Source organism: Lethenteron reissneri, chromosome 23 (genome assembly GCF_015708825.2).
Source record: "Lethenteron reissneri isolate LAM-NWPU_2019-01 chromosome 23, ASM1570882v1, whole genome shotgun sequence".
Taxonomy (NCBI): Eukaryota; Metazoa; Chordata; class Hyperoartia; order Petromyzontiformes; family Petromyzontidae; genus Lethenteron; species Lethenteron reissneri.
Genome location: NC_083801.1, coordinates 20,776,496 through 20,788,909, shown reverse-complemented (window position 1 = coordinate 20,788,909; position 12,414 = coordinate 20,776,496). Strand labels below are relative to the sequence as shown.

The 12,414-nt window shown below is 48.0% G+C and overlaps 1 protein-coding gene across 2 annotated transcripts in view; it reads right to left on the bottom strand.

The window, feature by feature from the left end:
• Nucleotides 1-12,414, bottom strand: part of LOC133346182 (corticotropin-releasing factor receptor 2-like) — a 59,153-nt gene that overhangs the window by 26,256 nt on the left and 20,483 nt on the right. For both annotated transcript variants that reach the window (XM_061557667.1, XM_061557668.1), the window contains exons 3-4: nucleotides 2,014-2,133; nucleotides 709-794 (exon numbers count right to left, since the gene is read on the bottom strand). In XM_061557667.1, the coding sequence (XP_061413651.1) occupies nucleotides 709-794; nucleotides 2,014-2,133 (206 nt within the window). The remainder of the gene's footprint in view (nucleotides 1-708; nucleotides 795-2,013; nucleotides 2,134-12,414) is intronic.

The following is a 12,414-nucleotide window of genomic DNA, read 5'->3' as shown; positions in this document are numbered from 1 at the left end:
ACGACAGCTTGGTGCCACGCCGCACCAGCCGTGAATCATCACAGGCCCACCGAGGACCCAATCTATTTTTTGCTTTAAGACACACTCACCATCTGCGCTCGTATGTATGCGTTTCTCTCGCACCGTGCGTAGCCAACCGTGCTAATCGAAGGTGCGGGGGAAGGACAACAATCGAGAAGTCGCACCTCCGGCGAGGAGTTTTGCGCAGTGCGACAGTTCGCACTCCGAGGGGCCGGGGTGGCATCTCTCACCCAGCGGCGGGAGCGTCTCTCTCGAACGGCGTCCACAGCTTTAAGTAATTCACCAGGAACACGCCTGGGCGTCGTTTGTAAAAAAAAAAATTCAAAACATTTATATTCTTGGTTCTTTCGGTAAAGTCACGTAGAAGGGAAATAATAAAAATATAAAACAATAAAATTCTCTCGACGTTTCGGCTGCAACACAAGCAATCAGTCCAAACGTCGTGAGAATTGTATTGTTTTATATTTGTATTATTTTATTATTTCCCTTGTACGTGACTTTACCGAAAGAACCAAGAATATTAATCCCTGCAGTCACGAAAGCTTGAAATCAAAAATCAAACATTTCTGTTGTGTCTCTGTCGCTGATGTGAGCGTAGCCTCCTGTATCGTTCGCGCTGTGCGTTGCCTCCACTCTAGATGTGTATACGTGCAATGTATATTGTCGTACGCGTCGAGGCAAACTCACTTTGCTCAGGATGATTGCCTCGCACAGCGAGTAGTTGGAGCGTCGTGCCCACGTGGCATCCGCCATGCACTCGCGGTACACGCTCTCTGTCGCACAAACACAATGGTCGTTCTGTGGTTATCACGGCTTAATTTCTCACCCCATGTAGTAGTGAATGCAGCTATGCTGGCATGGATTAGTGATTGTCAGTGTAAAACACGAACTACTTAAATATCTATAATAAGCATGTATTATTGTACCCTATGTTGCCACCACCATACCCACCACTGCAGTATAATGAGGCTAAAATAAGGATGGGTGAATGTGGAGTGCCAAGATAATTCCCGAAACAGCTCTGCGTGCTGTTCTGGGTGAAATCGTGCACTGGGTGTCCCGTGCCAATGGACAGGGCCTCTTGGGGCACGCTCAGTAGACCATCACGTCTTGCTGATAACATGTGAAGTTGAATCCAGCTCAAGGCCGGCATGGTTGATAAACACATGTCTGGGAGGCACTATTGTGGAAGGAGGCGTATAGCCCAACAGAGTTTAAAGTTTTATTTTTGGTAATGTGAAAAGTCTCGTTACCTACACACTTAAAATGTTACAGCCATCTGCAATTTGCCAAATAATTTCAGTGCAATTTGCTTTCTTTGAATACACAGCACATGCAATACAATTCCAATGCACAAGCTGCCTGGCTGGAAAATCCCTACAACCCTGTGTCAAGGGCTATTGAGAACTCTAATTGGTCAACGGGCCCAAAGGCAATCGCGTCACCCCCGTATATAAATATTAGTGCTGGCATTCTTTCGCAGCATGAAGTCTGTATGCCCCCTGCCACACCTGCCTTCTGGAACACGCTGCGGCGTGAGTGACAGGCACCGCGTGGCATGGCAGCTCGGCGGAAACTACACACACGTGCGTGTGTGTGTACGTGTGCACACGCGTGTGTGTGTGTACGTGCGCACACGCGTGTGTGTATGTACGTGCGCACACACGCGAGCCCACGCGTGTGTGCGCATTAGTGTGTGTGCGCTGCGCTACAAACCGGGCGAACCGAGTTCGATTCCCGCTCGCGGCCAATACCAGTGATAGATTATCTGAGCTGATCGTGGGCCTCCTCTAGATCGACTCAGCCTCCAATGAGTACCCAATGCGGTGTCTAATCATAGCCGTTAGGGAGACAAAGGCGGTCGGGCGTGGTGCTAGCTACCTTTCCCCTCGTGTGCCGTGCCGGCCTTCATAGGTGCTCGCAAACAGCACTTGCCCCATAAAAACAGTCTATGAAGGCTATACGGGGGATCTGTATCTGTTGCGTGCGTACTGCTGGTGTCGTATTGCACGCCGTTGAACCGATCCGGGCAGGGTCTCACGACGACGCGACTCGACTCGCTGCTGGGCCAGCACGTCCCGATCTCATCCCGGGTCGCATTGCAGAAGGGGCCTGCGTGCGGCACGGTAGGAGAGAGAGAGAGGGGAGGGGAGAATCAACCCATCGCCCTCGCCGTCGATCAAGGCGGTTATCGGCGTGTATTCCGTCGCAAGGCACGCCGCGGTGGCGAGATGTTAACTCCATCGCCTGATGTGCGGGAGGTCGTGGCTTCGAGCCAGACCCTGACACCTGCTGCTGTATATTGGGAGTTTGCGTGTCTGTCTCCTCGTGGTCGCGTGGATTTATCGCCGAGTCCTCTGGTTTTCCCCTCCACATTTAGAATCAACATTCGTTCAGAGTATTTGGCTGCGATATATTTCCAAGTGATAAGTCACTTCGTTGAGCTATCGTTTGTGATAGGTCGCTTTTGACAAAGAGCTATATAGCTCAGTGGGCATTACGTGGTAAACTAAGAATGGTTTACTTTAGTTTAACAATACCAAGCGCTTTGTCACGTGTGGGCGTTGTATGGTTTCGGTGGTGGTGTTGCTGGCCCATTGAAGGCTCCAAGCAGAAATGTTTGGGAACGTTGCTTGACCACAAACTATTATTCGCTGAACAAGCTACGTAACCTAGTTATATCAGTAGTTGCGTTACAATCGTGACATCGATAGACTAATAACAATAACACACATTGTCGTCGTGTTTTGAGAATCATGAGCTTTTTATGTTGATTAGAATCTGAACTCGAGCTGAAATTTGGTGATTTATTTCACTGATCGAGGACCCCTTGAACATGTTTGGACCCTAAGGTCTCCCTTCGTTTTCTTAAACCTACAAAACTCCCACTAACGCAGCAGAGTTAAAAAACACATTTTAAAGAGGAATGTTTTTTGATGAAAAGAAAATAACATATCTCAACATTTGGCCTGGTTCGCTTCCTTCAAGAAGACTGTGATTTAGCGGAAGAGAAATCATAACTGAATGTGTAAAGCAGGTACACGTACACATGCATCTCAATAAACCACGCAATTTAAATCATATGAACATGAACATCATATATATTAAAAAATATACTAAAATCCACTTGAAACTTATATTGAAACGTATAATAATTGACTGAATTTCAACTGTTGCATGAAGGCCTCTCCGTGGTCCTTTTGGTTATGGGGGTTGTTTGACCATACTTCACCACACTGGCAAGTGAGGGGTTTGTGAAGGTGCTGAGGAGGGGGGCGGTGAGGTGGTTGATCCCTTAACTGGATCAGATATATCGCTTGCCACTGATGTCAGGCAGAGTCAAAACGTAACTCGGGTCACCTGGCTCCCAGCTTGGTGCGCTTACCAATGTCCCCACCCACTACGCGGCAACATAATCAAAGTGGATAAACAAAACAAATCCCCGTTCGCATTTATTTTAAGCACAATAACTTCCTGAATTTGTTATTCTAATAATTTTTGTAAGGAGCAAAAGACACCGATTCGAGGCGCTAGGAAGTCGCGAGGGCACGCCGCGGTCCGCGTGTCGCCGCCAGCGTCGCCGCCGCATCCACCGCCACGCGAGCAACAATGACGCGTCGACGATTGACCCCGCGGCAGAGGTCGCAAACGGGTTTTGATTCCTTACCCGGCTACCTGTACCCGGCCGCACCAGGGTCGCAAACGGGTACCCGTGCCCGATACCCGGCCGGGTACGGGTAGCCGGGTATCGGGTAGGGTACGGGTATCGGGTACCAGATTGCGACCTCTGCTCCGCTGTTTAATCGCTCTGATATTTGTCATTTATTCAGATGACGGAATTACACATCGATATACACACGACGTGTTTACTCGTACATAATACGCCTTTCTGTAAACGAGATGGGATTTACAATAGCGGTATGTTCTTTTCATGAAACAATTGCATTTTTATTCTTGGTTCTTTCGGTAAAGTCACGTAGAAGGGAAATAATAAAATAATATGAATATAAAACAATAAAAATTCTCACGACGTTTCGACTGCAACACAAGCAATCATCATCCGGTGTGAAATCCACAGCAAGAATTTTTTTTATTTTTTTATTTTCTTGCTGTGGATTTCACACTTGATGATGATTGCTTGTGTTGCAGTCGAAACGTCGTGAGAATTTGTATTGTTTTATATTTATATCATTTTATCATTTCCCTTCTACGTGACTTTACCGAAAGAACCAAGAATCTAATTGCATTTTTATTGAATTGAAGTTTCACTTCACCGTCTGCTTTTTGAACGGTGTACGTGTTGCGGTGTTATCCTCCTCCTCTCATCTCTCGTGGTTGGCCTCATTTGACACTTTCAATACCGAAGAATCGCAGAGCCCGCTAGATTTATCGCTCGTAAATTTATTGTTCCACAAATTCACAATGTGACCATAATTGCCTGTTTCGCTGATTTCCGTACAATGCCTCGTTCGTTTGCAAGATTTGAATTAATAAAAAAATTATCTAAAGAATAGTTATTTCACTTGTAGCTCATTCTGCTCCCGTTCCACAAGCAGTCTTGACGCACCGATTGGCCTCCACAGAACGCGTGCACATTTCTTTGCAAATGACTCATTGGTCTCTCATCAGCCTCTCACCTGCTCATGAAAAAATGAGTTTAGTTAATTACCCCAATCGCCTCTGCCCATCACGTGCACTCAACCGTCAGCATACAGGACAAAGCCCCTGTCTGGCACACACGAGGGGGGCTGATTTGACCCTTTTTGCTACGGCATACAATTTCAGGGCCATCTCGGCAAAAGACAGCTCACCAGCTGCACTCTTCTGACTCCTCTGTCCCCACGGCACTCAAATCAATTACGCTTAAATACAGCCACGCTGCCCATTTTGACCAGATATTCCACTTACCGAGCAGCCCATCGGCAACCGAAGGTGTTTCGGGTTATTTTTTGTAATCTCCAAAAAGCTTGCCTTTTCCTCCGGCATGAGTTGACCGTCAATCTGATTCTTCATTTGTGCACATGCCGAATACATGTATACCTCTTGAACCTCGTGATGGTAAATACGACTAAACTTTTTGTGCCACCGTTGCTAAACGGCGATGATAGCAAACCGTCCAGAACATCGACGCTTCGAAAAATCTGCGTAAAGGTTGCAAACAGCTGTAGATTCAAGCCGTGTGGAGTTCATACTTTACTGGACGTCTGTGGAAAACAGCTTCATAGCTCATCGGATTCTTCTAGTCTAAATAAAGATTATTATTCTGATCATTTAAAATGTGCAATGTACTACAAATCAATGTTTTCAGACGTTTCGACTGCCGTCTGCATGCGCATGGCATCCCCTCTCAAAGGTCTTCACTTTTCGCACGTCTGATTAGCACGGTTGGCTATGTATGGTGCGAAAGAAGTTCCACATACATCCACAATAATAGAGGTGGATTGGGTTCGATCGCGTAAATATAAATGCGTCGTTAAACCTGCCACTACCCGACACAGCTAATTACGAAGGTTTGTCACCTAAAAATAAGTGCCAATTATCTTCTTGGTTCTTTCGGTAAAGTCACGTAGAAGGGAAGTAATAAAATAATAAAAATAAAACATAATAAAACAATTCTCACGACGTTTCGGCCACAACGCAAGCAGCCGTCCTCAGGTGAAAACCAGGTCCGTCGAGACGACAGAGTCTGAATGGACTCTGTCCATTCAGTCTGTCCATTCAGACTCTGTCGCCTCGACGGACCTGGTTTTCACCTGAGGACGGCTGCTTGCGTTGTGGCCGAAACGTCGTGAGAATTGTTTTATTATGTTTTATTTTTATTATTTATTACTTCCCTTCTACGTGACTTTACCGAAAGAACCAAGAAGATGAATCCCTGCAGTCACGAAAGCTTTAAATCGAAAAGTGCCAATTAGTTACAAGCTCAGCACACCGGTGTGTTGGAGAGTAAACCCACAACATTTACAATTCGATAATATCGGTTTTATTGGGTTATATCGCGTAGATATGAATGTGTCGTTAAACCCACCACCGACACATCCAATTAGTAAGGTTACTAGTACAGCACGCCGGTGTGTTGTACTAGTAACGAATTGCCATGTTCTGTTTACGTGACAAATCTTACTAATTGGCTGTGTCAGGTGGTGGCGGGTTGAACGACACTTTTATACATTTACGCAATCTATCCCAAAAAAAACTTCTCATAGATAATATTGGTCGCGAAAGGCCGACGTGTGAAACGTCCATACACAAGCAGCGCATGGATCATCTCCCTGCGCTAATCTTTTTTTAGCCACATCCATTACCCATTTTGACACCAGGACAAATAAACGCACCTTGATATGCCTGTGCTCGCACAAGATTTACACCCGGGTTTTTTTTTATGCTTTAACAGTGTGTCCCTGTAATATTTGCTAAGAGTGCAAGACTCAACTTATTTCAAGGCCTCAATGTTAGTTCTCCTTGACATTGGCCATCATGAGTCACTACTATCCACTGCTGGATGAAGGCCTCCCCGTACTGTTGGTATCCATCACACGTGACCCTGCGACGCCACAATCCGTCCTACTCCGGCACGTGAACTGATCTCATTGTTCCATCTCCGTGGTGGGGGTCATCCTTTCCGGCAAGTTCTCTCCTTTATTTTGCCTGCCACTCTGTCACGATTCTAGATTTGAAGCTTTCGTGACTGCAAGGATTCATATTCTTAGGTATTTTCGGTAAAGTCACGTAGGTAAAAAATTTAAATTAATAAAAGTAACGAGCCTCATTCATTGGCCATTGCGTATTCTACGAGACGCATCCTGCCCAAGCACACTGACTCTTCTCAGCAGTCCATGTGATGCCTCTGGTTTGTGCTTGTTAGCTTATCCATGTGGTCCACCTTTAATCTCTCGATGCATCTGTCCATGCTTCTCTGTACACGTTGAAACTTTTATTTTATAGCCTCGAGAGAAGCGTTCACTTTCACAATTAATACAATGTGGGCGGCGAAAATACCTCTTGCAACTGCCGTGTGGACAAATCTCTAAATCCATAAGGGATGAATCTTTCAAACCCCTCAAGCAATTTGCAGTTCTCATCTAAACAGTGAAGTTTTGTTGCAAATTGGCTTCTTTCAAGAGAACCTTGACCTTGATTTCCAATTGTTTTCCAAAAGCATGCATCAGCCACAGATCTTTTGCGTTTCAATTACAAAAGCAAGCGTCATATTATTCTGCAGTCGATTGGCCCTCGCCTTATACTGAAGATGACATCACCGCTGCTTAATAATGTATAGGCTTTCTTTTTTAAGGTTCAAAGTCTTGACACTCTGTGTTCATAGATGTTTCAATGAACCAAATCAGGAAGAAGCTGTCACTACCGCCACCCTAATATGGCCCAGAGGGTATTCACGGTGACGTTGACTTTCATGAAGCAAGAAGGAGATTGCCCACTCTTACCGCTGTTCATCCCAGGTTAATTACCCACCGTTAAGTGGAAACTACAAAGCGGAACTTTTTCATTTTACCAGGGAAGGCCCGCTGTGATATATAGCTCTTTTTCAGAAGCAACCTGGCTATCACGAATGATATTTCAACGGAGTGGCTTATAATGTGGACATTTATAGCAGCCAGATACTCTAAATGCATTTTCTAAACGTGGAGGAAAAAAACCGGAGGACCCGGAGAAAAATCCACACGACCACGGGGAGAAACATGCCAACTCGAAATATACAGCAGCAGGCGTCAGGGTCGAACCCACGACCTCCTGCATACCAGGCGAGGGAGTTAACATCTCCTAGCCACCGTGATGATGATGATGAGAGAGAGAGACACACGCAAACTCCAAATATACAACAGCAGGCGTCAGGGTCGGGATCGAACCGACGGCCTCCTGCATACCAGGCGAGGGAGTTAACATATCCTAGCCACAGTGATGATGATGAGAGAGAGACACACACAAACTCCAAATATACAACAGCAGGCGTCAGGGTTGGGATCGAACCCACGACCTCCTGCATACCAGGCGAGCGATTTCACATCTCCTAGCCACCGTGATGATGATGGAGAAAGATAGAGAGACACGCAAACTCCAAACATACAACAGCAGGCGTCAGGGTTGGGATCGAACCCACGACCTCCTGCATACCAGGCGAGGTAGTCAACATCTCCTAGCCACCGTGATGATGATGGAGAAAGAGAGAGGTCACGCAAACTCCAAATATACAACAGCAGGCGTCAGGGTTGGGATCGAACCGACGACCTCCTGCATACCAGGCGAGGGAGTTAACATCTCCTAGCCACCGTGATGCCTCTCGTCCATGCAGCAACTCGCCTAGTCCCCATTTCCTCCCACTTCAAAGCTGCCGATTCAAAGTCACTCGTGTGCCCGAAGCATCCAAAACGCAGCTCGCAGCAATCTCGACACTTTGATCGCACCTTCGATTAGCACGGTTGGCTACGTACGGTGCGAAAGAAGTTCAGTATACATCCATATCATCACTCACCACACCACCAGCAGTGGCTCCTTAACTCGAACTCGCTTCTTCCCAACAGTGACGCGTGTAATGTAGACATCACCTTCCAAACATACGTATTTATCAACGGAAGTGATGTTATCCGACAATCGCTTATGCTATATCAACATGTTATAATAACATGGTTATATATTTTACAGGGTTTAAATAGGGAGGGGTGGGGGGTGGTGATGGTGATGACATGGCCTCCATCGCCGACTGCTCATCAATCCCCTTGTGAAAGGAGGACAACCTCTCTCTTCTGTTGCTCCCACAGTCGAGAGCAAATTTTGCCCAACTGTGCAAACTTCTCTCCCAGTCCAGACCGAGGACCGATGTCTGTCCTATTTGTCACGAGTGAGAAGGTGATGGCACCGTGAATTCTAGCCGCCTTCCTGTCCTGAGGTATGGTGGCCACTGCTGGTGGATATCGTGCACACTGTTCTATGTCTGCCTGGCCTTAGCTTTGCCCCCATTCAGAATGCAGTGATCGCTCTGTCGGGTATAAAAAGAAGATATTTTAAATTTCATCCGTGAGAACGGTGGCACACAATGGTGCATGCACTGCTCCCTTCAACCCAGTGAGTGTAATTCCTCGCTATTTGTGGCGATACCTGGACCGGTCCTGAACCCCCATTTTACCAGATAGGTGAAGTATGGTTAAACAATCCACATATAAGACAATGTGGGAAAAAAATCTTTATCCAACAGTGGATTATCAAACAACTGATCATCATCATTACCATCTATTTCATCTAGAAAAGTCTTATATTTTCACAGCAAATAAGTGTTATGTAACTGTCGATACCTTGACTACGTGAAAAACGTACGGCACACATTAATTGGATTTTCCCAAATTTCGTTAGGACATCCACGCGCATTCGAGACGAACCGCTGACACGCGTTGCCACGACGAGCCGTGATCACACTCGCAACTTGCCCAATTATCCTGAAGCATCTCGGATCACGACCCTCATGTGACCTGTGGTTCTTTCAATTAACGAAAGTTATTCTCCACAAACGGCAATCTCTTTCGTGACCTGCAGCGATCGCAAATTAGCTCACACTCTGTGCCGATCATCGCTCATTTGCACAGATGGCAGCCAGCAGTAGCAGCAGCTGCCCCACCACTCAAAACGTCACCCCCACGCCGTCCACGCCCTCGGCCATTGCGTCCACTCCCAAGTTCTCGACACGCTGTGCCCAAGCTGTCAACCGCTCCGCAGGGCACCTACGGGGAGTACTTTAATTTAATGCAGTGCTTCTTATAACCTTTACTCTAGCCTTGCACCCCTTTGGTTATAAATCGTTTAAAAAAATGTATGTTAATAAATACGTAGGGTTTGATGCAACAAAGTAGTTGTACTTTCGTGCCCGTGCTTAATTTGTGTTTGGATTATCTACCTTCGAAATAAATCTGGCCGTGTCTCGCACCCCCAGGGGGTGCGTGCACCCCAGGTTAAGAAGAACCACTGATTTAATGGTACACAACCTCAAATTGTTCTGCATTAGTATACAGCTGCCCCTGCCAAGACGGCTTGGCCAGCCTGGACGATGAGGATAAAACACCGTCCGGGGGTGGGGGTAGGGGGGGTCTCCTCTTTGAGCGCCTTTTAGCGAAGGCTTTTCCGTCAACAGTGGTGTGAGTAAGTCATTGCAGGGCTGCACCTTTGCCCTTAAAAAAAGAACACTTAAAGCAATGCTCTACCAACCGGGCTACCAGGCGGATCGTAGAATGCTGTGAAGCAAGTATTGCATGTTGCTCACCTATTCCCAAATTAGTTTTGGGCCATGATCTGCTCGTGCGAGTCTATTTTACCTGGGTGCTCGAGTATTTTTTTTTTTAAATACAAACATCTCAGTTCAGGATGGGTCGACAAAGAGTCAGGAGACTTTACTGGATAAATTCACGACTATTATTATTACAACCAGTGCATCTATTTTTTTTTACAGAGGACTCTAAAGGCAACCCAACCCTTTTGAAGAAACCAAACAAAGGATCGCTTCCATCTCGCTGGCAACTGTCGACGCACTTATTGCGTATTTGTTTCAACGCAATTTAAGCCGAGCGAGGGACGGCTCGAGGTGGCATCGTTCGCGTCCATGTGCCCGCCCGCTCGCACATCAGTCAGACCGCCCGACTGCCCGCCAGCCAGCGAGTCAGCCCACCAGCCACCCAGCGAATCAGCGCCCACCAGCCACCCAGCCAGTCAGCCCACCAGCCACCCAGCCAGTCAGCCCACCAGCCACCCAGCAAGTCAGCCCACCAGCCACCCAGCCAGTCAGCCCACCAGACACCCAGCCAGTCATCCCACCAGCCACCCAGCCAGTCAGCCCATCAGCCACCCAGCCAGTCAGCCCACCAGCCACCCAGCCAGTCAGCCCACCAGTCACCCAGCGAGTCAGCCCACCAGCCACCCAGCCAGTCAGCCCACCAGCCACCCAGCCAGTCAGCCCACCAGACACCCAGCCAGTCAGCCCACCAGCCACCCAGCCAGTCAGTCTACCAACCACCCAGTCAGTCAGCCCACCAGCCACCCAGTCAGCACACCAGCCACCCAGCCAGTCAGCCTACCAGCCACCCAGCCAGTCAGTCCACCAGCCACCCAGCGAGTCAGCCCACCAGCCACCCAGCCAGTCAGTCCACCAGCCACCCAGCCAGTCAGCCCACCCAGCCAGTCAGCCTACCAGCCACCCAGCCAGTCAGCCTACCAGCCATCCAGCCACCCAGCCAGTCAGCCCACCAGCCACCCAGCCAGACTGTCGGACTGCCCACCAGCCCCAGCCGGCCCTGACGACGGGTAGGCGTGATCGATGTTACGCGATGAGCACAACTTCCCTGCAGCGAACATTAATCAGAGCACGCGTATGCTCATCCGCTCTGGCGGCCTTGATAGGAATTTAATAAGTGGGAAGGCAGGTTCATGACACCGCGGGCACGGAGATGGTCATTACCGTAAACATATAAATGCACCTATCAGCGCCGAGGGATGGATGCCATTAATCGAATTGAAGTTCTGTGCCGGTGGTTGTGGATGGGATGCGGAGGAAGGCCAGCTCTGCCTGGCTTGGCCGATGAGGGAGGAAGGTAAGACGAGACAGTCCTGCCGAACACCCGGCTACCGCAAACAAATGTAATGCCACATCACACGCGCCTCCTCCAGATATGAAACGTTTTTGTTTGTTTGTAAAATTCGGGGAATCAAGGTGTGGAATCTCTTTAAAGCGCAGTGGCTGATTATAAAAGGTGTCCTGCAAGTGAGGAAATCAAAACCAGCTCAACCAGCTCAACCAATAATGCTTGTGAGAGATTGCCTCAGCAATGCACAGGGATATTTAATGCCAAAAGCACTTCAAAAATAGATTGCTGGTACTTAAATGTTAAATTGTGCCAATGTTTGTTTGCATGGCCGCCTCAATTTCATACCGCAATTGTCCCGTGCTGACAATAATGCACGTTCAACATATCTGGACAATATTTACAATCAACATGAGTTTGTTCCTTAGCTAGCCTCAACGGCTCTCCCCATCATATGTTTGACCGTTGCAGAGAATGACACGTGGCACTTGACGGCGAGCGCATGGAATGAATGGACTACGTTGAACTTCTCTCGCGCCGTACGTAGCCAACCGTGCTAATCGGAGAAGCGGGGGAAGGGAACAACAAACGAAACGACGAGTGGAAATCAAAACATTAAATAAGCGCTGTTGGCTGGTGGAAACCTCCCCCCCCACCACCACCCATTAAATAACCGCGCTCGTCTCGCGACGCTGGTCACGAGGATAATGTTCACCCCGGGAGACGACTTCTGCGCGCGGCATTTCATGCGCCGATGACCTGGACGTGAGCGGCTAGCGGTCGCACAGAACTCGGAGAGGAAAGCGCATCGCGTTGT